This window comes from Telmatherina bonti, assembly GCF_933228915.1.
Source record: "Telmatherina bonti genome assembly, chromosome: 5".
Taxonomy (NCBI): Eukaryota; Metazoa; Chordata; class Actinopteri; order Atheriniformes; family Telmatherinidae; genus Telmatherina; species Telmatherina bonti.
This window is the reverse complement of record NC_136623.1, coordinates 17,812,337-17,833,296: the sequence shown is the minus strand read 5'-3', so window position 1 is coordinate 17,833,296 and position 20,960 is coordinate 17,812,337. Positions and strand designations below refer to the sequence as shown.

Here is a 20,960-nt window from a genome sequence, read left to right as displayed (position 1 = left end):
TGGAGCTGACTTGTAAAGGCAGTTTAATATAAGCAGATATATAAAGCCCTTTTTTTTTTTTTTAAAGGGTATTCAATTCAGTCTACAAGTTTAGCTTTTTCTGCCATGATTTTAATATCAGCTAAACACTAATCTCCTTTATCCTCATGTTTATTGCTTCCTTCATGTCTGGTAATTCTTTACAGTCTGACTTTGATAGTGTGAAACCCTCCAGTAATTGATGTAATACACTGGCAAGATTTACCTCCTTTTTTAAACCAAGCTAGTTCTCATGTGGTTCAGGCTGCAGTGTCGCATTCGTATGTGAATCAGTACTTGAATACTCATAAGTACCTGTACCTTTATGCTTCAGTATTACAAGCAAGCCAGAGACTATAGCAACTATATCATTTTATATGCCCCCTTCCCATAAGCAATATGTAGTGTAAACATGCCATACATGGTAGTTTTAACACCAGCCTCCTAACTTCTTTGACTCATTTCCTTTCATACCCAGTGCCCTGTTCCTGTTGCACTGGTGAGAAGCACCCTGGAATAGCAGCAGCATTTGAAGTCTGCTTGAGGCCTGCCTCCGAGATCACACAGAGGAAAGAGTTATCCGCTCTACTACAGAGAAGTGGAAGAGTAGTGGGAATGAGAGAAGCATGGAGTAAGGGAGGGGGTGCTAAGCAATCTGACCTGGATGACAACAGACTACCAGATGAGCTATGATCTCATCACTCCCTTAATCCCCCTCCACCTCCCTCTTCCTTCCTTCCGTCCATCCACCCTCTCTCTTCTCCCACACCACCCATTGTCTCTCATTCTCTTTACTCTCTTTCTCTTCCCACTCTTGTTCCCCAGCTCTCCCTCCCCCATCTCTAATTCTCCCACTTTCTTTTCTCTGTTGTTAACTTGTCCTAAAGCTCACCCCATCTCATCTTGCCGTCTTCTCTTTCACTTTAACCCCCCCTGTTTCTCCATACTCCTCTTCACTTTCTTTGCATTACTTTCTGCCACCTGCTCCTCACTTGTCCCAACTCACAATGCGCACCCACTGAAACACTCTCTCTCTTTCTCTCTCTCACACACACACACTTTTTGATGTACTTGCACTCTCTCTGCTGTCCCAGGGCAGAGATTAGGCACACCCCTATCGTCAACCCTCCACACCAGTTTCTACATTATTGATGCAGACTCCATACTTATGTCTGTGTGTGTGAGTGAGACTTGTGCATTTGTGTTGTAATGGCTATCTGGTGTCTCCCCAGGGAGGGAGGGAAGGGGGGATGAGGGAGCCAAATAGAGGGAGAGTGGAGGTCAGAGAGGTTAAGTGTGGTGGTGGGGGTTATGTCATGCTCTGCAGGCTCTTCTCCACTGCTGTCGTTCTCCTCTCCAGCTTTCACACAGATTGAATTCTTGACACAAACGTAGATTCCAGAAATTCTCCACTGAAAGTCTCTTATCGGCCAATGAAACAGCTCAGTGTGTGTGTGTGTTATATGTGATAGCTGATCCAGTGTGTGTAAGGACAATCCAGACTGGGTTGGACTCGGGGTGGATCGAAGGACAAAGACACTTGTTCTTTCTCTCAGCATTCCTTCAAACAAAATCCTTACCGTCTGTCACACACACACTGGGTGTACACAGAAGTCCCGTTTCACTACAGTTCCTGTTTAATGAAAGAATAGTTGTTCCTAACACATGAAAAAATAAAAAACAGAATTTATTTCCCTTTCTTTATTTGTGCAACAATAAGTCTCAGCCTCTAGGCGCTTAGAAATATTGTGGATTTTAAGACGCATTACATAACTTTTTGACCTTAAAATTCCTCGTCCCGGACTTGTTCAATGATACAGTGACATCTATCATGTGTATTTCTAGAACTACTCAGTAGTGTCCCGAGGCTGAGAAACTGCAATATACAACTTTTACATGACATTTCACTTATATATAGTATAATAAAGAATTGGCTGTTTTGAACACTCATCGTCACTGATTCAGCAAAAAAGTAAGATTAAAGGAGAGAAAGTGACAAAACAAGAGTTATTGTAAGGTCGTCTTTTGCAGGCTGGAGAGAGCTAACAGGTCAGGTAGAAGAAAAGATGGATGCCGAATTAGTCGTCGATAGGGGGTGGGGAGCATGACAGGAAAAATGGCAAAAGTTCTGTAGTACTGTAGTACTAGATCATTGGCTTCATTTTTCAGCCCTGAAGATTTTCTATTTTTGAGTATATGATCAGATGGAAGTGAACTATTTATGCCTTACCATAAAACCGCTCACACTTATAATGTGAGCTGTGTCATTTATTACTTATGATTTATACAAAGTTCCCAATGCTCTGCCACTTGTTTGTTCAGTTTGCATAGATGCAGACACCTGTGCAATCTAATTGTAACTGCTTTAGACAAACACTAAAAACAAAATCATCAGGGCTTTAGTTTATGTTTACTGATGCTAAATGACAGATATGAATGAGACAATGTTATCATTCCATTTAAGTAGCATTATTTTAAAACATGAAACAAAGCATTTACTGACTTATTGAGAAGATTTCTTACCAACAAGTGGTTGTTTTGAACTTTAAGTGTATGTGCTATTATAAAAGCACATATACTTTAAGTACATACACTTAAAAGCACATACACTTAAAGTGAATGTGCTTTTATTATCCAGATCTGAGTTTATTTATTTACATAAGAGTGGTCTCGAGATGTTTTAAAGTTATTAAGGTGATATAAAGTAGTCAAAATATTCTGACACTCATAAGGTTAAGAAAAAGTGGCAGTTTAAATAGATCATACATTGTTTCATCCAAACTTTCTGGTAGAAAATGACGTCTTGCCACATAGTGAAGCCACCAGTCCTCCAGATATTTTTAAGGGATCAGTTTGATTCAGTTATTTAAAGGCTGATGTGTGTATCTTTATTGAAAACTGATCTAGATCTAGACATCTGGTTAAGTTTGAGTTTCCTTCTAGGGGTTGAGCTTTGGCTAATTTTTAACGTCGTAGTATTTTATGGGCAGACAGTTGCACCAGACACACAGGCATCTAAAGTTGGCCAATGAGCTTCACTTCAGTGAAGCAGCTGTTTTGTTTGAAGTCACACACCAGAGTTGATGGTTAAGATGTGTCAGCATTATTCATTTATACATTTCACCCAGATGTATTTTGACCATCTCAGCATCTCAGCCTGACTTGCTCCGACACAATCAGTGTCATCATCTGTTAAAAACTAACTCGTTCGCAGTACAAGTGTACGCTTAAGAAGAGAGACGCCGTTTCCCAGCTTTTGATCCCATTTTTATAGTGTACTTTGTGTATCGCAAAAAAATATCTTGAATGTTTGCAAGAGCGAGAAGTAGAAGAGTGTTAAGAGAAACGGAAACAACGTGACATTGCCATTTGCATCATAACAGCCTCCTACACATGGCTGGAAAATCTGACAAAATACTGACACAGTTTGTCATTTCTTGCTGTTTCTACACTCATGGTCATTTCAGATATTGTGATGCTTGTCAAAGTGAGCAGTTTGTAGCCTGAATCAAGTAGCACCCTGAACATCTTCTGCAGGCCTCCTACTGTCTGAATAACATGTAGTTGGAAAACGTGTAGGCATCACAAACATAGTTTAGCAATATTAAGGAATCTTTATTTTCTATAGCAAAATGACTTGAGTAGGTTGAGATGATTCATTGACCATGCCTTACAAATGCATCACAATGGAGAAAATAGCTGGTAGCCTGCATTTGATGAGTAGGAAGACTCGAAGGAGTACAATTTTCTTTTCAGCTCATTTTCACTAAAAACTGGAAGCTTTAATGAGATTTTATCCAGCTTGATAAAAGTCTGCAGTAGCAATACTTATAGCATTTATAAATGTCTGGCCTGTGTCCCATTAGCATTATTCAGTGTTATGCAATACTGGCGACATGGTGAGGTCATTGCAGAAGAGATTATGAGTGCTATCCATCTCTGTTTCAAGCTGTCATCCAGGGAATCTGTTGACATGCCCCGACATCCATAATCTAATGTTTTTGACCCCTTGGTTACCCAGTCTCAAGCCCAGCCTGTCTCACTCTTTCTACACTGTTGCATGTGTTGTTACACATGGCAAACAGGGAGTTTGTTCTGGCTATATATGTTTCAATGTCTTTACAAAATAAAAAAAGGGGAAAGGAAAAAAAAAGCGCAAACTGGGTGTAAAAATAGACGTGTGTATTGTGTGACAATAACTTGTAATAAATAAATAGTGCCAAAGCGTTGAGTGAAGTGTTGATTTAACAGTACAGTGATATTTGAAGTGTACAGTGATATTTTAATATTCTTTTTCCAAATATGTAAATAAAATGAACAGCATTTCAGAAACTATTTATATAAATCCCATTTAAAGATGTGTAGCACACTGTGTGTGTCTTCTTCAGCACTGAGTTACTGTGATTTATTATATAATGGTAGTGTCATTTTCCAAGTCAATTCAGTGTGAAACAATGGTTTGCACCAAAACGGATGGTTCTTACATATCCCACACAATAATATGTAAAGGTGAATGTCTTTATTTTCCTTTTATGTGCCATGTTGTTATTGTTGTTTACACTTTTGTCAGTGTTACCAGGATGACTGTTGATAAAATTAAATCTAGTCGAGGCAAAATTTGGCAAAAGACTAAACTGTAATAGTCTGTTTTTCTCAGTCGTGTCAAATTTATTGACCACCCAGGCAACAGAATGTTGGTGGGAGACTTTCACAAACATTTCCAAACACAGGCACTGGCACACAGACTCTTTCAAGCTCATACATTTGGGCTCACACATGAAAACAGTCATATACCAACACCCACACTCTCATTCTGTATCTTCAACTTTGCATTTCCTTCAAACAGAGGGTGGAGAGAGAGATGGAGGGATAGACAAGAGAGATGACTGGCCATGTTGTTTTCCTCTGGTCAGAGGAAAGAGTGACTGCATGGGAGGGGAAATAGGTGGAGGAGAGGTGGAAAGGTTTTTCACGCACTGAACTGTTCCATGAAGCCCACTTACACTTTGACTTTCAGTTGTAGTTTTTGTGTGTGTGTGCGTTTCCTGTGAAAGATCCATGGTGAGGTGGTGACCTAATGACAGCAGAGGAAAGTAGTTTAAACAAAAGTCTTTGACAGTCAGTGTCATGAGGTTCAACAGATTGAGAGGCAGTTAGAGTGCTTTTAGAAATGTCGTCTTCTGCTGTGCATCACTTAGCTTTTTCTACCCTCTGTCTAACTATTCAGTGAGTCAAACTGTCCATTTCCAAAGGAAATGCCTGAGAATCACCAGATTAATAAATAAGAATAAAGGTAAACTACTGAAAAATGTCAGGGAATGATGAAGACAGCTATCTGCATCACAAAGAGTGAACAAGTACAGTCTGTTCTGTGATTTATACTCTGCCAGAAGCGTGTAATTCTCTCGTCTCTTTTAGAACAGTAACCTGAAATGGCTTTGACCGCTGACGCCTAATTGTAATCTTAATCTATTGCTTTTGAAGTTTCAAATATGCTCTGCGGAGACAGAAGTGACTCATTTGAGTGCTCTTGAGTTGCATGTCCCTCAAGTAGGGGGTCATATACACAAGCTTCATTTGTAAAGCCAACATTTTTGCTTTCACTGGTCCTGGTTGTTTCTTTGACCCCGACTGACCGCCAACTCTCTTCTCTATTTCAGGATTTGCCTTTCCAGAATGGGCTTACAAGCCAGAGTCAAGCCCCGGGTCCAGACAAATCCAGTTGTGGCACTTCATCTTGGAGCTGCTCAGGAAAGAGGAGTATCATGATGTTATCGCATGGCAGGGGGACTATGGCGAGTTTGTCATCAAGGATCCAGATGAAGTGGCCCGGCTTTGGGGGGCCAGAAAGTGTAAACCTCAGATGAACTATGATAAGCTCAGCAGGGCACTTAGGTAAGTGGACAGTGAAACTCACAGAACAAGCTTCAGTTTCAGTGTTTTAGCTGTTTATGGGACTGAGTAATTGTTCATTGTTACTTTCAATACACTATGTACTTATAATACATAATGACCAACTGAATAAAAAGATGAAATGTTTTCCACAAGATCAAATTTTGCTGATCATGAGAATAGTCGGAAGCCTTTAAAGGCTGGTATATTAGTATTGATTTACTGTGGTGTCAGCTTCTTGTTGTGTTTATTGTACACAACTTCTTCTGGTTGTTCTCCATCACCACTGAGAAGCAGTATCTTTGAGGAGTTATCCACAGTGACTGGTTGTCAGTATGTAAATGTCGTCCTTTTGGTGCAGAAGAAGCCCAAAAGAAGACCATTAGCATTATCGAGAAAAATCAACAAAACTTAACACAAATAAAATAGAATAATTAAAGCTGAAGTTCCATTTCCCATTGTCAAGGTTAAGAGACATTTTTAGTGGTTACAGATGCCCCTGCTGTGTTATGTCATTTAATGTTCTTTACAAACTTAAGATTAAGAGTGTTAGATGGAAAAATAACCTACTGTTGACTGGGAAAGTAAAATATCAGAATGAATAATGAAGTGCTCTGAATGAAGGTCAGTTATCAAACTGAGGCTCAATCAGGTTTTGGTCTAAAGATTATTTGTTTGGTACATCCAAGAAGTAAATTATCTCCACAAGTTTATAACAAAGCAATTAAACTTAACAAACTTTTTTTCTGATGACAGTAAGATATTTTTAGGTCATAGTCCTCAATCCATTAAAAAGTATCGTATTTGATCAATCACCGAACGTGGCCTCTCAGGTCAGTAAATGACTTAATACAGTAGTCTACAACCCAAATACTACCCATAAGTTTAATGAGCTCTCTTTTAGCAATAATACTTAACCCCAGGCTCAGCAGAATTTCTGTCCATGTGCAAAATAGTTTGTGTGCACAATCTTATTTATGTGACCTGGACAAGTTTAGCTACTATTATGCTATAAGCAGAGCTAAACACATACCCTTTTGGCAAGTCAAGCCTTTACAAGTTTTATTCTTGGATACCTGTTGCTCCAAGCTCATTAGTGCATTAGTGGTCTGATTTGGTAAGATCTGTTTATTTAGATTCACAAAATGTTATTTTAAACATGAGTCTTATAGTGTGTGTTCCTGACGTTCATCTATAATGTATGTAAATGTATGCTTTTCATTCTTTTACATATTATAAAGGTTTCCCATTTATCAGATAAATTAAATTGGGTGTATTTGCAAACACTGACAAAAGAGAAAATTTAATAATGATTCTAAACCATCACCTGTTTTTATGCTCTGTGTGTGTGTGTGTGTGTGTGTGTGTGTGTGTGTGTGTGTGTGTGTGTGTGACTAATTTAGTATAACAATGGCTTATAGTTAATTTAGTCAATAATAAAACTTTGTAGTAGCTACTTGTAAGCAATTTAACAGCAGTGTGATCTCTGAAATGAAATTGCTTGCAATCGTAACAGAATTGAATATTACAGAAAATGAGAGAGTTCCCATATCCTCGGGGAAGTCCTCTCAGCTGATCCCAGCTGTAAGCTTCATTCACCATGTTTTGTGTTTCCGGCTTACTGTGTACAGACAAAGTGAGCCAAGATTAGGCTAAGCACTTTAAAGAAAGCCATAAAGGCCAGAAAAGGAGGGAAGTGTATTGGACTGTTTAATTTAGCATTGGCAGAGCTTATGTGTGATGGTTTGTTCGTGAGATTAAGATAACTTGGGTTACAGATGGGATCTCATGAGGACAGCAAGCATCAGTGTGGACTACTTATACTTGTCCACATGTAACAACAAAAATATTCAGGCTTGCAATCTGGATTTAGCACTCCTGAATTAGATAGAAAAGAATATATATGGCGTGCTTGTGGCTAGGCTATGTATTTATAGCATTTCCATCCTCTGGTGCTGTGGCAGATTGGAGCTTAGGCTTCAGTTAGTGCTTATATATAGTGGGTCTTAGTGCCGTCTGATGGACCAGTCTTGGAGGCTGATTATCAGCAAGGTTTCTGCACAGGACTGTTCCTGTCAGCTCTTGTTCTCTCATCAACCTTATATCCAGAGTGTCTCTCTCTCTGTCTATGAATTGAGCAGAGTCACTTAAGGATTAGACTGCGGACAGTCAACATCTGACCTGATTTGACACCTGACCTGCCGTCACCCCTTCCCTGCAACAGACACAATAAATGAATCGTCTCAAGACAGAAATAGAAATGTGGCAAGGCGATTATTGACTCTGAAGATTGTTGAAGTTAAAGGAGAGGCACATGATCACACATGTGCATGGTAACAGTCCCCATATGGAGCAAACTGTTGGAGCACAGGCCACCTTGTGCCCCTCATATGGAGAAAACCTGGAGCTTGCTAATAATGGAGACCACAGTCAGCATGTGGCAATTAGCCTACACACACATGCACACCAACATGAAAAGGCGTGCTTGTTTTGAAGTGCTCTTTTTATCACTTAGCCTTTGTAATTATTATTTTTACTCCAATGTTCTTATTCTTTCCTGTCTGCAATGCACATGGTGGAAATTCCCTAATCAGGCCTGCTGTATTGTGAGCGGACATGTGCGTATGTGTTGGCTTTCCATTCAGGGGACACAGCCTCGTCCCCTGCGTCATCCTGGCCTCCCGCTCCCACGGCTGCTGTGAAATTCCCACTCCTGTTGAGAGGATTACACTCATACTGTGCGTGTGTGTGTTTATGTAAAAGAATGTGTACGTGTGGAATGGCGCTAGAGGTTAAGAAGTTAGATCGTCTTGATCTTTGTTTATTCATAAATGTGTTTTAATGTATTGTGTCAGTACGGTTAATAAGATGTAAAAAAGAATAACGAGAGCTGAGGACATTTAATGCTGGTAGCTGTTGTCCAAGCGTGCCAGACAACCCTACCCTTGATGTTTTGCTCCACCAAATTACTCTAATGAGCAAAGGAGGGTGCTAGAAACGAAGCCTGTTGCCAATCATGTATTGCAGAGTTCTGGCCTAATAAGTGTAATCATGCTAAGAGGTCCCAGCTCTTTCAGACCTCCAGGCCTCTGTGCCAGCCAATCATCCGCCAACATCGGCTTTAACACAGTGGTCAGAGGTCAGGGCGACTGCCCGACACAGCTGGCAGAGATTAACAACACAGCACATGTGCTTATTCACATACACAAATGTACCATTGTACAGACTCTTACCCAAGCAGGCTTGCTTACACACATGTTTGCATTTGCTTCAATAGCATTCACTTAATTGTGGGCCACCGTGGCTCAAAATGCTCAGTTGTTTTATTGCCTTTAAAAACATGCTTGAAATCAGGTATTTTATATAATTATTTTATAAACTGGTTGCACCAACGGAGAGTGTGATGGTGCAACAGCACTTGCTCTTTGTGAAGTGACCACACTGAAACTAGTTCTGAAATGTTTTTATTCAGAACCCCGTTGGCCACTTTTACACAGCAGTACCGCGAGTCGACTGTTACTCACCTAGCTGGCTGAGCCTGTTTATAGGTCAGAGGTCATCTGCCTAAAGCAGAACATTGTATGGAAACACCTAGGGCCAAAGAGAAAGTGCAGAGGGAGCACCCAGCGACTGTACCACTGTATGACTTTGTGTCCATCATATGCGTATGGCCATTGTCTTCCTATTGTCTGTAAGTGCAGCATGTATGTGTTCAGCTCCCACGAGTGCTGTGTGCATCTCTTTGTCCCAGAGTGAATGAGGCCTCTGTTTTCTGTGAGGTTGGAAAGAGCATGAGCTTCATACACACCCATACATGTTCACGCAAGCAACACTATGTATTTACACCCCTGGCGCACGTGACTGGCCGCAACACGATACTCATTTTCATGCAGAAACGCAACATTCTCAGAACCATTGTGGACACACATATGCAGAGCATGCAACACCTTTACAAATCAAACCTCAAAAGCCCAACCTGCCCATCCCACGTAAACACATCTAATTCCCTTTTTGACTCTGTAAACACTTGTCAAAGCTGGCCTTTTCCTCAAAGGCTTTTTGCCTATGCACCTTGTCCACATAAACACACCTGAGCATGAGCAGCTGGTGTGTGTTTGTGTGTTGAGGTTGATCTGGCTGGGTTATGTGTGTGACAGCCAGTACTGACGAAAGAAGCAGAAAATAAACACGGGACGCATGGGGAGTATTGTAATCCCAACTTCCTGTCACAGTCAGCCCCTATTTACAGCCCAACAATGGGCAAGGCACAGGCTGTGCACGCACATGCAAGCAGGCTGGCACAGTTCACTTTTACTGCTGATATTTGTGTATGGTACAATACTGGAAAAGATTTGTGAGTTCATACAGATATCATATTAAAGGTTGACTCTAAAAAATGAACTACAGTGGATATATCTTTTAACTCTGAATGTCATGTTTTGAGTTCTTTCATGTTTACTCATAATAACCAAACCACTGTTTACATCAGTACTAATTTATTTATGATTTGACACCAAAGAATCAGAAGCAGCAAAACTTGCTGTATAAGTGGAAGTGGAAGCTTAAATGCCTGCTCAGTATTTTTACCCTGCTGGACTTATTTTTAGCTATATTTGTCATATCTGAGCAATGACATGTTGAGATTGATATCATTTCAGTAAATATGTATGGTCACGGTTACAAGAGTGCTATTTTTACATGTAAATATGTAAAAAGCAGTTTCCCATCAATAAATACTTTACTGTCCTTGTTCTTCCACATTCTTGTTGTACTTGTGAAGAAAGACACACAGAATCAAAAACATATTTAATACTTTTGAATAGATTTTGAAAATCAATTTTTAAGTCCTATATGCAGTTCAGATCCTTTCCTCTCTGCTTTGATCATTACCTCCTGGAACTCAGCATGTCTGTGTAATTGCAGGCTTAATCCCTAGCCTAGAATCTCTCCCAGTAACAGCTGAGTTGATATAAAGCCTCCCCTTTGTCTCACCATAGGCTTTACCTGAATCCACACTTGCACGGACTGTTCAACCTGTGCTTTTTGGTTAAATGGGGAGTGGATTGACATTTAACAAGAAAAGCGAGTGGGGGGTCACATGCACCCATGTTTTTGAGTATATCAGAGTAAGGTGGAATGGGATTGAGTGGCAGTGCATGTGTCTGTGCATGTGATGTGAGTGCGGTGAGCAGCTAAACACAGGCACTCAAAGAATCTCTTTCTTCTCTTTTGAAGTGAGTTCAAATGCTCTTCAAAGACTGTCTGCCCGTATGACGGCGCAGTTGCAGGGGGGGGGGGGGGGGGGGGGGACTGGGTGACCATGTGCCTTAAATATGGTCTCCAGTTGCTGTTAAAGTGTCTGCTAAGTTCGAACTCTGGATTTCAGCTTTTTGAGTTGTAGTTCTGGGTAAATCGCCACAGAACTCCTGAGTCAGTGTAGTAAATTAGATTGAAGACCGTTACGGCATTCTGCTCACTTGCAAATAGCGAGATAGTTATGGAGACAACGTCGTGTACTTTTAGAATTAGGATTCTGTAGTTGCAATTAATTAGGTGACAACAAGTTGGTTTGTTTAGTAACTCTGTGTGCTTCTCTTTCTGTCTGTATTAATATTGGCCATTGTGTGGGCCCTTGCCCAGCTTGTTGACTTTTCTATCATCGATTGCACTCCTGTTGTGGTTTTATTTCTGCTTGACTTCCTGCCTGCCTGTCTCTTTCCCGCCCCTCGCTACCTACTGCCCCTTTCCCCTCCTTCCCAGCCCTGGTGAGTGTCTCCCCTTAAGCAGAAATTACAAGCTGCTTTACGCTTAAACAATGTTTTCATCAGGGCAGGCCTGTCCTGTCTCTTGCTGCTCTCCTTCGCTCTCCCATTGCCTCGGGGTATGAGTGGAGAGAGTTAGGGAGATGGAGAGCAAGCGGAAAAGAGCAACAGTCTATTTCTAGAGTAAAAATGGCCCAACAAGTCTGTGTAATAAGCATAATAAGAGGGGGCATAGGGGGTGACACCTCCATACAACAAACACAGGCACTTGCGTGTGCACACCCCCGCTATCTTTAAGGTGCAATGATAGTCAATGGACTCTGATTAACTTAACAATACCTGCATACCTTGAAGCCCCTATCTTTGCCTATTCTCATCATTTAACATGAGCTAGCAGATAAATACAGGAGGAAAGGAAAAAAAAAGTCAAGAGGTAGATAAACAGCTGAGACAATGGGAGGAGTGCATTCTGCTTACATCTTGAATGTAATTGCCTGAGTATGTTCTCTTCCCTGATTGAAAAAAACACAAATAATTTTTCCTTCTCTGTTGCTGTGGATCTCCTCTTCTTTCCTTCACACGGTGTCTCAGTGTGTGATGGTTGGTAGTGAGGAATATAAAGGTTACATAAAGTAGATGTGGATCTGGGTAAGAAAGCAAAGATGTTACATAAAGAGCTGTAGCTGGACAAAGGTTAATAAAAATGGAGCCTTGTACTGTAGGCAGGAACCATGGGAGAGAGAAAGCTGGGAAAAAAAGAGAGAATGGCCATTACATAAACAGATAAAGATGGGCTGAATTATTGGTCGCTTTGCTTTGCTGTTACATAAAGAGATGGCTCCATCTAGCAAAATGAAAGACAGAATGTGCTGTTAAGTGTGACACCACTGTGATGTCTGATAGTTTTTCATTTAATCCCAGACCCTCTTATACACAGATCGGAAAAATCCCAAATCCCCACACCTGTTAAACATCCACTGCACTCCTCACACACCCTCGTGTCCTGAGAATCCACGCAGGCTTAATATAACCTAACCTTTGGCCGCAGCAGTAACACTGCTTACACTCACCTCTGATCTCTTAATTATTTGCTTATCCCAACACACAGCATCACCGTGCTGCTCCGTTGCTCAGTCCATCCTGCGTCTCTCATCTGTCTCTTTTCTCTCATCTCCCTCTCTTCCCTCCTCCCCCTTCTCCTTTCTGGGTCTGCTTTGTGCAAATGTCATACAACATTTGCACAAAGAGGTGGGGGGCACATGAAAGACTTGTGATTATTAAAGTGTGCGCTTGTGTGTGCAAGCACATCTGTCAAAGTCTCAATGGTTTTAATGAAATTGTCATTTAACATAAAACCCACTTTTTGAGAACTGAAATGAAAAGATCAGTATGTGATCCATATGGTATATAGAATGTCATATATAGAATGGCATCATATTTTCATTTTTCGCATGATGATGCCTTTTATCTGTGTTTTTGTTTTTTTACTTACTGTGTGTGTTTCATGTTTTTTTTTTTCAGATATTACTATAACAAGAGAATCCTTCATAAGACCAAAGGGAAAAGGTTCACCTATAAGTTTAATTTCAACAAACTGGTTTTAGTCAACTACCCCTTCATTGACATGGGCTCTACTGGTAAGTCTGGACAGACGAGCACACTGCATGCTTAAATATCTCATAATCCCAGTAAAGGATGGTATGATTACACAGGATTACACCAAAGAACACTGTATATTATTTCTGAGAATTCTCTTCCTCTCTCTCTTTTCTTCTTGCCTGTCTCTCCATAACATCTCCAGGAAGCAGTGTTCCTCAGAGTGCCCCTCCTGTCCCAACTGGTGCTGGGACCCATTTCCGGTTCCCACCTTCCACACCTTCTGAGGTCCTCTCCCCTAATGAAGACCTGCGCAGCCCCGGGGGCATGTTCAGCTCAGTGGCCCGGCGGATAGGACGCGGCTCTGTCAGTGATTGCAGCGACGGTACCTCTGTGAATTCAGAGATTGAGGAAGGTAACACTGGAGCAGGGGAGGAGAGGGTAGAGAGGGGTGTGACTGGAGGAGGGGGAGGACCTGGTGGTGGAGGAGGATACCGGAGTATCATCCATCCCCGTCTGTCTCATGAGACCCTGTTCCGCATGTATGGAGGGCCAGGTAACCCTGCTGGTCACCCAGGATCCCGTGGCCCTGCAGGACACCGTATCCACCAGGAGCCCCTGTCACCCTTCCCTGTGTCCCCTCTGCCAGGGCCCGGAGGGGCCAGCCTCTTAGCTCCTCCTCTGTCCCCAGCTCTATCCATGACCCCGACGTCTCACCTCCCTTACACTCCCTCGCCCACTCTGTCACCCATGCTAGGCTCACACTTCTCCTTCAACCCAGAAGACATGAAGCGCTACCTGCAGGCTCACACCCAGTCTGTGTACAACTATGGCCTCAGTCCCAGAGCTTTCCTCCAGTACCCCAACATCGTCATCCCTCAGCCCCACCGGCCAACCACAGACAAAGCCGGTCTCACTGCAGATAGAGGCGCTGCCGAGAGAGCTGAACGAGCCGCCACAGCTGGGGGTGGGGAAAGAGGAGGAGAGCGGCATCATCATCATCCATCTCTGACTCACTCTGCTCACCACCATCCACACCCTCCTCATTCTGCACACCCTCACCCCCTTTCCCATCACATGCATCACCCACTTCACCTGGGCGAGGAGCCTCCACATATGTCCCCATTCAAGTTCAAGCTTCAGCCGCCTCCACTGGGAAGAAAGCAGCGAGAGGGACAAAGCCAGAGTAAACCCAGGCAGAGCTCACTGTCCTCAGGCTCAGGATCTGGGTCCATGTCCTCTACCTCTGGCCTGGGCTCCTCGCTGTCATTCGGCAGCGATTTGAGCTCAGCAAGTGGTTCTGGAGTCATCTCTGCCTCCTCCTCAACACAGTCCCTCAATAGTGCAGGACTCCCTAAAATAAAGGTACGCAAATCAAAATCCCTCACAGAGATCTTAGTAGTTTAATTACAATTTTACAATCTTTTTTTATTTATTGTTTCTGTTTTCTATCCAACTGTCCAGGTGGAGCCCATCTCTGATATAGAGTCAGAAGAAGAGGTGGAGGTGACAGACATCAGCGATGAAGACCCAGATGAAAGAGACGATGAGTTGCCGCTGTTCTCCCTTCGCCACCCCAGACGGTTTGACCACCACCACCACCATCACCACCTTGCTAACGGCACAGCCGCCACCCACCATCAGCCCCATCCCGAGGAAGATCTGGACGAGGACGTCTTTAAAGCCCCTGCTCCTCCTCCTCCGGGCCTTACGCCGTTCTTCACCTCACAGCACATACACTCCACTGCGCATCGCGAGCTGCCCATCCTCAAGAGTGAGCCTATAGAGCCAGGAGAGAGCAACGTCCCCCCATCCCAGACGGGCTCCGCAGGATCTACACAGACCAAATGCATCCCCCTCAAACTGCGCTTCAAGAGGCGCTGGAGCGAAGACCAGCGCATGGAAGCCTCGCAGGAGGAGTCAGATGACAAAAAAGTACGACCAGAGGAGGAGAGGGAAAGGGAGAGGCAAAGTAATGGATGCATGGAGATGGAGGAGGATGGGACGGGCAGCAGAGAAGGGGACAGTCCTTCGCCGCTGGTGTACGAGGGCTCTTTAGCAACACCGCTGGCTTCGCATCAGAGGGTGAGCGCTGAGCTGCATCGTGCCACGGCGCAGCTTTCTCTAGAGAATAAAGACTGCTGATGAGAGCCTGAGCTCAAACACTACTGCTCCAGGAGTGAAGTAGGTGGTGCAGGAGTATGTAAATGGTTCCACTGTAATCCCACTCCCACACTGACAAACTAGACTCCTGAAACCTCCAGTGACCCGAGAGCAGAGTCAAACATACACACTCATGAAAATGACAGCCTCACTCTTGTTGTGTCAGACCCACCATCAATCCTGGATCAGGGCTTCTCTGAGAGACATCTGTTGGGAGGAGGTCTTGCTCAGACTGTAAAAATCTCCTCCCACCTGGCCAGTGAAGCTCCAGATTGCCCTTTTCCAGTAGCACAGCTCCCACCGTCAGCAGGATCAGCAAACCAGTCAACACTTTCCTCAGGGGACACACCCCCTGTCAGTCCAGCAACAGATCTGGGACGTTCACGTGGAAGCCCAAACTACTTTTCCCACAGGATGACGGGACTTTAAGTGCCTGTATTTAACCCCAAGAAAGACACGGAAGACTCCGCAGGGAGGAGGAAATGACTATATCAGTCAGAGAAATGAATGAAGGATGAAAAGGAAAGTGTCTCAGTCTGATGAGTGGGGCTGTTTGGGTGTTGTCTGACTCTTAAACCTGACCCACTCCACTCAGGGAAGCCTATTGCTGTATGTTTATTGGATCCATGCACACAGATGCACACGCGCAAAAACAACCCAGCCAACAGTGAATGGGACGTGGGGAAGATGATGGACACTAAACAGTGTTCACTGCTACGCAAGCCCGTGCACATTCACAATCCATAAACACAAACGGACTTTGACTCTCTGGTATACTGACTTTTCTTAACCCCCCCCCCCTCTCTTTCGTCTGTCCTGCCCCTCTTTCTCTTGCGGACCACCTGTGGAAATAACACGTCTCCACTCAGAAATGATTTCACCAGCTAGAGATCCTCTAACAATCATAGTGTTAAACTAAACCAGCAAAAACACACACACACACACTTGCACAGCACTGCCTTCAACTCATAAACGTACTCCCTCTTGACTGTACCTCCAAGTCTGCACACACACACACACACACACACACACACACACAAACACACTGCCGCTGTACGCCTTGCTTTTATAGCCTGCACAACGGTGCAAACTGAGCTCCTATAACATGCAGATTATATCAGATATATTCTAAAATAAAGAAGTAAAAAGAGTTCACTTTAAAAGAACTTTAGCGTTTTAATGATTTGATCAATTCAGGGTTTTTTCCTTTTCGTAAGTGGTTTATTTTGTGTGGTAAGACGTGTCGTGCCACTCACTGTTGTGTTGTGGGTGGGCAGGCAGAGCGAGGAGAGGTGGGAGGGTTCTTGTATACTTGTTTCGGAGATAAACAAACCTCAGGTCAGTCCACCAGAGGAAGACCAGCAAGACAAAGTATTGGGACTCAAACAGACTGCTAATGATTCAGACATGCAGTTCACTCTGCTGCTCACTTCATTTGTAGGAACTCGCCCTTTCAGCATGCAGCACTCTGCTCTTTCCTGTCTGCAGTCTCGCTCAGCTCAGCAGGGTTCTCGCTGGTTTGAGCTGTTCTGGCTCCAGGCCACTTCTCCAGGCAGTCTGTGTGTTTGTGTGTGTGCGCACTCAGTCAGCTCATGGGTTATTCGTGAAGTAGTAATCCTGTACTGTCATAGGCTTGTTAGTGCTCCAAAGTTCAGCACAGCTTGACGAGGAAGCACGGAGAAGGGGTTCATCTGGACTGTGAGACACAGTCTGGAAGAGTTGGACATTTGAGACCCTGTCCTGTAATGGCCCCCTCCATCAATCTATGCACATCCACACACACACATAAACACATGAACGTGTTTGCGACATGTTTTAACATCCTGCAGTCGCAGCTCATTAAGGTCTGATTGGTCAACTGATCTGTGTTGACTGGCGGCTTGTCCCCACCTGGCCAGCGACAAGGCGGATCTAATAGCAGAAAACTGTGGGATAGATGGCCTGCAGGCTGTCTGCGTTGCTCAGCTGATCGAATTTCCTCATCAGACCTCCCCCTCCCCTCCTGTCTGGACCATGGCGTGTCAAAACACGCACACACATAAACGCGCAGTCACACCCACCAGGTCTTGTGTCTGTATTTGAACTGACAGCTGCCTTACTACGACTTTCCATATCTCAGCAGCAGATAAGACAGCAGTCTTAGCTGCTCTGCACTCTCTTTCCTCATACCGCTGAACTTTTCCTCGCTCTCTTTCAAGCGTTTGTCTGTCTGACTTCCTGCTATCTGCAGCGTGATCTGACTCAATCACAATATGGCAGGGTAAAAAGATTAATCAGAGTCAGATTGAAACACAAGCGCTCTCATGCTGTTACAGCTAAAGAAAAAAAAAAACAGACAAGCAGCACAAATTTCTCTATCTAAAGAATAAAGGTTTATTGGTTTATTTTTATGATGTCAATACTGCTATTGATTATTGTTGTTTATATGGTTCTATTGAGTTGTTGACCTCTACACTTGGCATTACCATCTTTATTCCATGGCTGTTCGCTGTTGCTTTTCACATTGTGTACATCAGTTTGGATGATGTGAAATGCCCCCAAACTCCATTCCCTGTTTTAGACCCTCCAAAACCAGAAACCCCTCCCAGTGTGACATAGCTGTAACCTGTAACATTCATTTTGATGCTGACAGAGAAGTAACATCTGGGATTGAGTGGGAAGGGCGTCGGCGGGAGACTTTATTTAGGGTTACAGGGGGAGTGATTTTATTTTATTTTTTCTCTCTCTCTTTTTTTTTTTTTAATTTTGTTTTTGTCCTGTATTGTAATTTTTATTTTATAATTTGACTTCCCCCCCCCCCCCTCTCACTCTTGTATATTATTTCCTTTGTTAATACGAAGACGGTGTATCGTTTTAAAAGAAAAAAAATGTGTTTTACTGTGTAAAGATCTCTCTTCTCCCTCTTTAAGTCTGTTCTTTCACCTCTTCTCCCCTGAGTGTTTACATAACACTTGAGAGGCGAGAGGAAAGTTAATACCATGATGTAACATTGAATTTCTCCACTTCTTTCATGTTTTGTTTTTTTTTCAAACTTGTAATTAAGCTGTAATCAGGGTTATTTAAAACCATTTAAAACCCAATATGAATATCAGTTTGTTTGTGTCTCTTCTTTCTCCACACATCCATATTCATTGATGGCACATAATCAGACATTAGAGTTTTATTACCTGATTATTTGTAAACAAAGAGATTAACTCCTGACATTTTGTTTCAATGATAAGCTTGTGAGGGATTTTGATATTTGAAGATTGAAATGAATGCAGACTTATGCTAAAAACCACATCCAATAAGCAGTCTGCACTGATTGAAGTGAGTTTCTTGAAACACAAGTTAAATAAATTTAGCTTATTTGTATGCTACGGAGAATTGATTAGAAGTAACAGACAACATGCTGAAAATGTCTTATTGTAGCCATGATTAATTAGTCATAAGGAGTGAAGAGGAAAGGCTCTGTTTTCTTCCACAAGGTTTCACAGTAACACTGAGGTACCTGGCAGGAAAGAAGTTAGAATCATGGATGAACTGCAGTGCCCTGGTCTGACTTCATCAGCATGCGACCTAGACCGTGTTTAGGTCACATTATATGATGGCAGAGTGATGATACCCAGAGTTGTTCGTGACCGGGGCCATATTATTTTGGTCAAAATCATGAACAAATTTAGGATTGATAAGATGTTTTTCTGGTTGTACCTTGGAATGGACAATCCTTTGTCAAGGATGTTGTGACATCTAGTAGCTCCACTGCAAATTGCAACTAACTGAGTAGAGTACCCCCAAGTTACTTTGGTCATGAAAAATGCTAAAAGGCCCCTTGATTTTTTATATTTGACTTATGGAAGCAACGCGGTAGAGCAGAGGACAACCCTAATTTCCCCTTAATTAAAACACAGCTGTAGAAGTAAGCGAATCGAAGTCACGGTAAAAAGTATGAAGGAATAAGCAGCCTTTATTCCTTATATATTTACATTATAAACTATAAATGGCATCATCCATTGAATGGTGCATTACCATTTGTGAAGGACTCGAGTTCAATATGTAGCTGCTGCTGTTGTGGGTTTTTGCTGTTCGAAGTGTTGTATGGATGTTACCGAGTGAGAAGCACAGAAACTTTAGTTCTCCTCAGTAACACACCCGTCATTTCAAGTTCATTCATTCATTTCCGGTACTGCTCAGTCTGATTCAGGGTTGTGGGGAAGCTGGAGCGTATCCCAGCCATAAGCAGGTGAGAGTCGGGGGACACCCTGGACAGGTCGCCAGTCCATTGCAGAGCCGTCTCAAATAACCTTTACTTTTTTTTTTGGAGTAAAAGCCTTGTCATCTATATGATTAAAGTCCTATTCACCAAGCAATGTAAAATATTAAGCTCCAGAAACTGAGTCGAAGTTAATTTACACTGGCAATATGTGTATTTTCACACTTGAATGAGACAACCCATCAATCAGCTCGCTAATGTCTGTAAAGCTCGCTAATTATAAAGTTACAGCTCTTTACGTGAGTTAAAAATGAAAGAAATCTGTGTGGAAATCTGAAACACAATCATTGTTGGTGTCTGTTTTCGTCAAATTCCTCCTAGAAATCACTTATAGCTATATTGTGAATGATCCCCGTAGGCCAGGGGTGTCCAGTTCTGGTCCTCGAGGGCAACAATCCTGCAGGTTTTCCATGTATCCCTGCTCCAACACACCAGGCCCTAATGAATGAATCATGTACCAAACTTTATAGACTGCTACATTCATTTAATTTGAGTCAGATGTGTTGAAAGAGGAATACATCAACAACCTGCAGGACCGCAGCCCTCCAGGACCGACTTTGGACACCCCTACTGTCGGTTCTGTGAGGATAGCAATTCCCCCAAGAGTTTTTATAACTCAAACCTAAATACTTTAGCGAATTTCTCATTAAGGATTCTACAAAAATTACCAAAATAGGAAACTCCTTTAATATTTCCTGAAATTCTTTTTAAGGTAGTGTTTTGTTTTTGTTTTTTTCAGGAACCTTCAGATAACCCTCGGGAAACATTCCTTATTGGTTATCCAAAGATCCCACAAGATAACATCTAAATAAATGTTGGCAAACATCCCTGAAAGGAGGAATCTCAAAACTCTACTGCTTGAGTAGAATTGCTGTCGTGCATGTTTCAGATGTTTCCCTGCTTCAACACACCTGATTCAGATGAATGGATTATTATGCAGAATCTGACTACAAGCAGGGGAGCATCTAAAACCTGCAGGATTGTGGCCTTCAAGGACTGGAAACTGAGGTTCCCGTCTTAAAGTTTCCCTGAAAATCTTCTAAAAGGAAAATGTCTTTATTTTATGTAGGAAATGTTCTGTGAAGGTTTCATTGAAAATAACCTGTAAAATGCACCAGAGAAAATATTCGCCTGAGGATCCTTGAATATCTTTTAAAGAAGAATTTACTACTTAGATTTTTTTTAATGGGTTAAACAAAAAGTTCACTCAAGGTTCCCCCAAAATGTTCTGAAGAATCTGCAGAGACCCTGCAGGAAATGTTCTCCAAAGTACACTC

General features: G+C 42.5%; 1 protein-coding gene across 1 annotated transcript in view; it reads left to right on the top strand.

Moving 5' to 3' along the window:
- The window catches only part of erfl3 (Ets2 repressor factor like 3), a 46,405-nt gene extending 27,883 nt beyond the window's left edge, over positions 1-18,522 (top strand). Inside the window, exons 2-5 of the mRNA XM_079241229.1 lie at positions 5,679-5,913; positions 13,194-13,309; positions 13,474-14,633; positions 14,733-18,522. Of these exons, the coding sequence (XP_079097355.1) occupies positions 5,679-5,913; positions 13,194-13,309; positions 13,474-14,633; positions 14,733-15,413 (2,192 nt within the window). The 3' untranslated portion in view covers positions 15,414-18,522. The remainder of the gene's footprint in view (positions 1-5,678; positions 5,914-13,193; positions 13,310-13,473; positions 14,634-14,732) is intronic.
- The last annotated feature ends 2,438 nt before the right edge of the window (positions 18,523-20,960 follow it).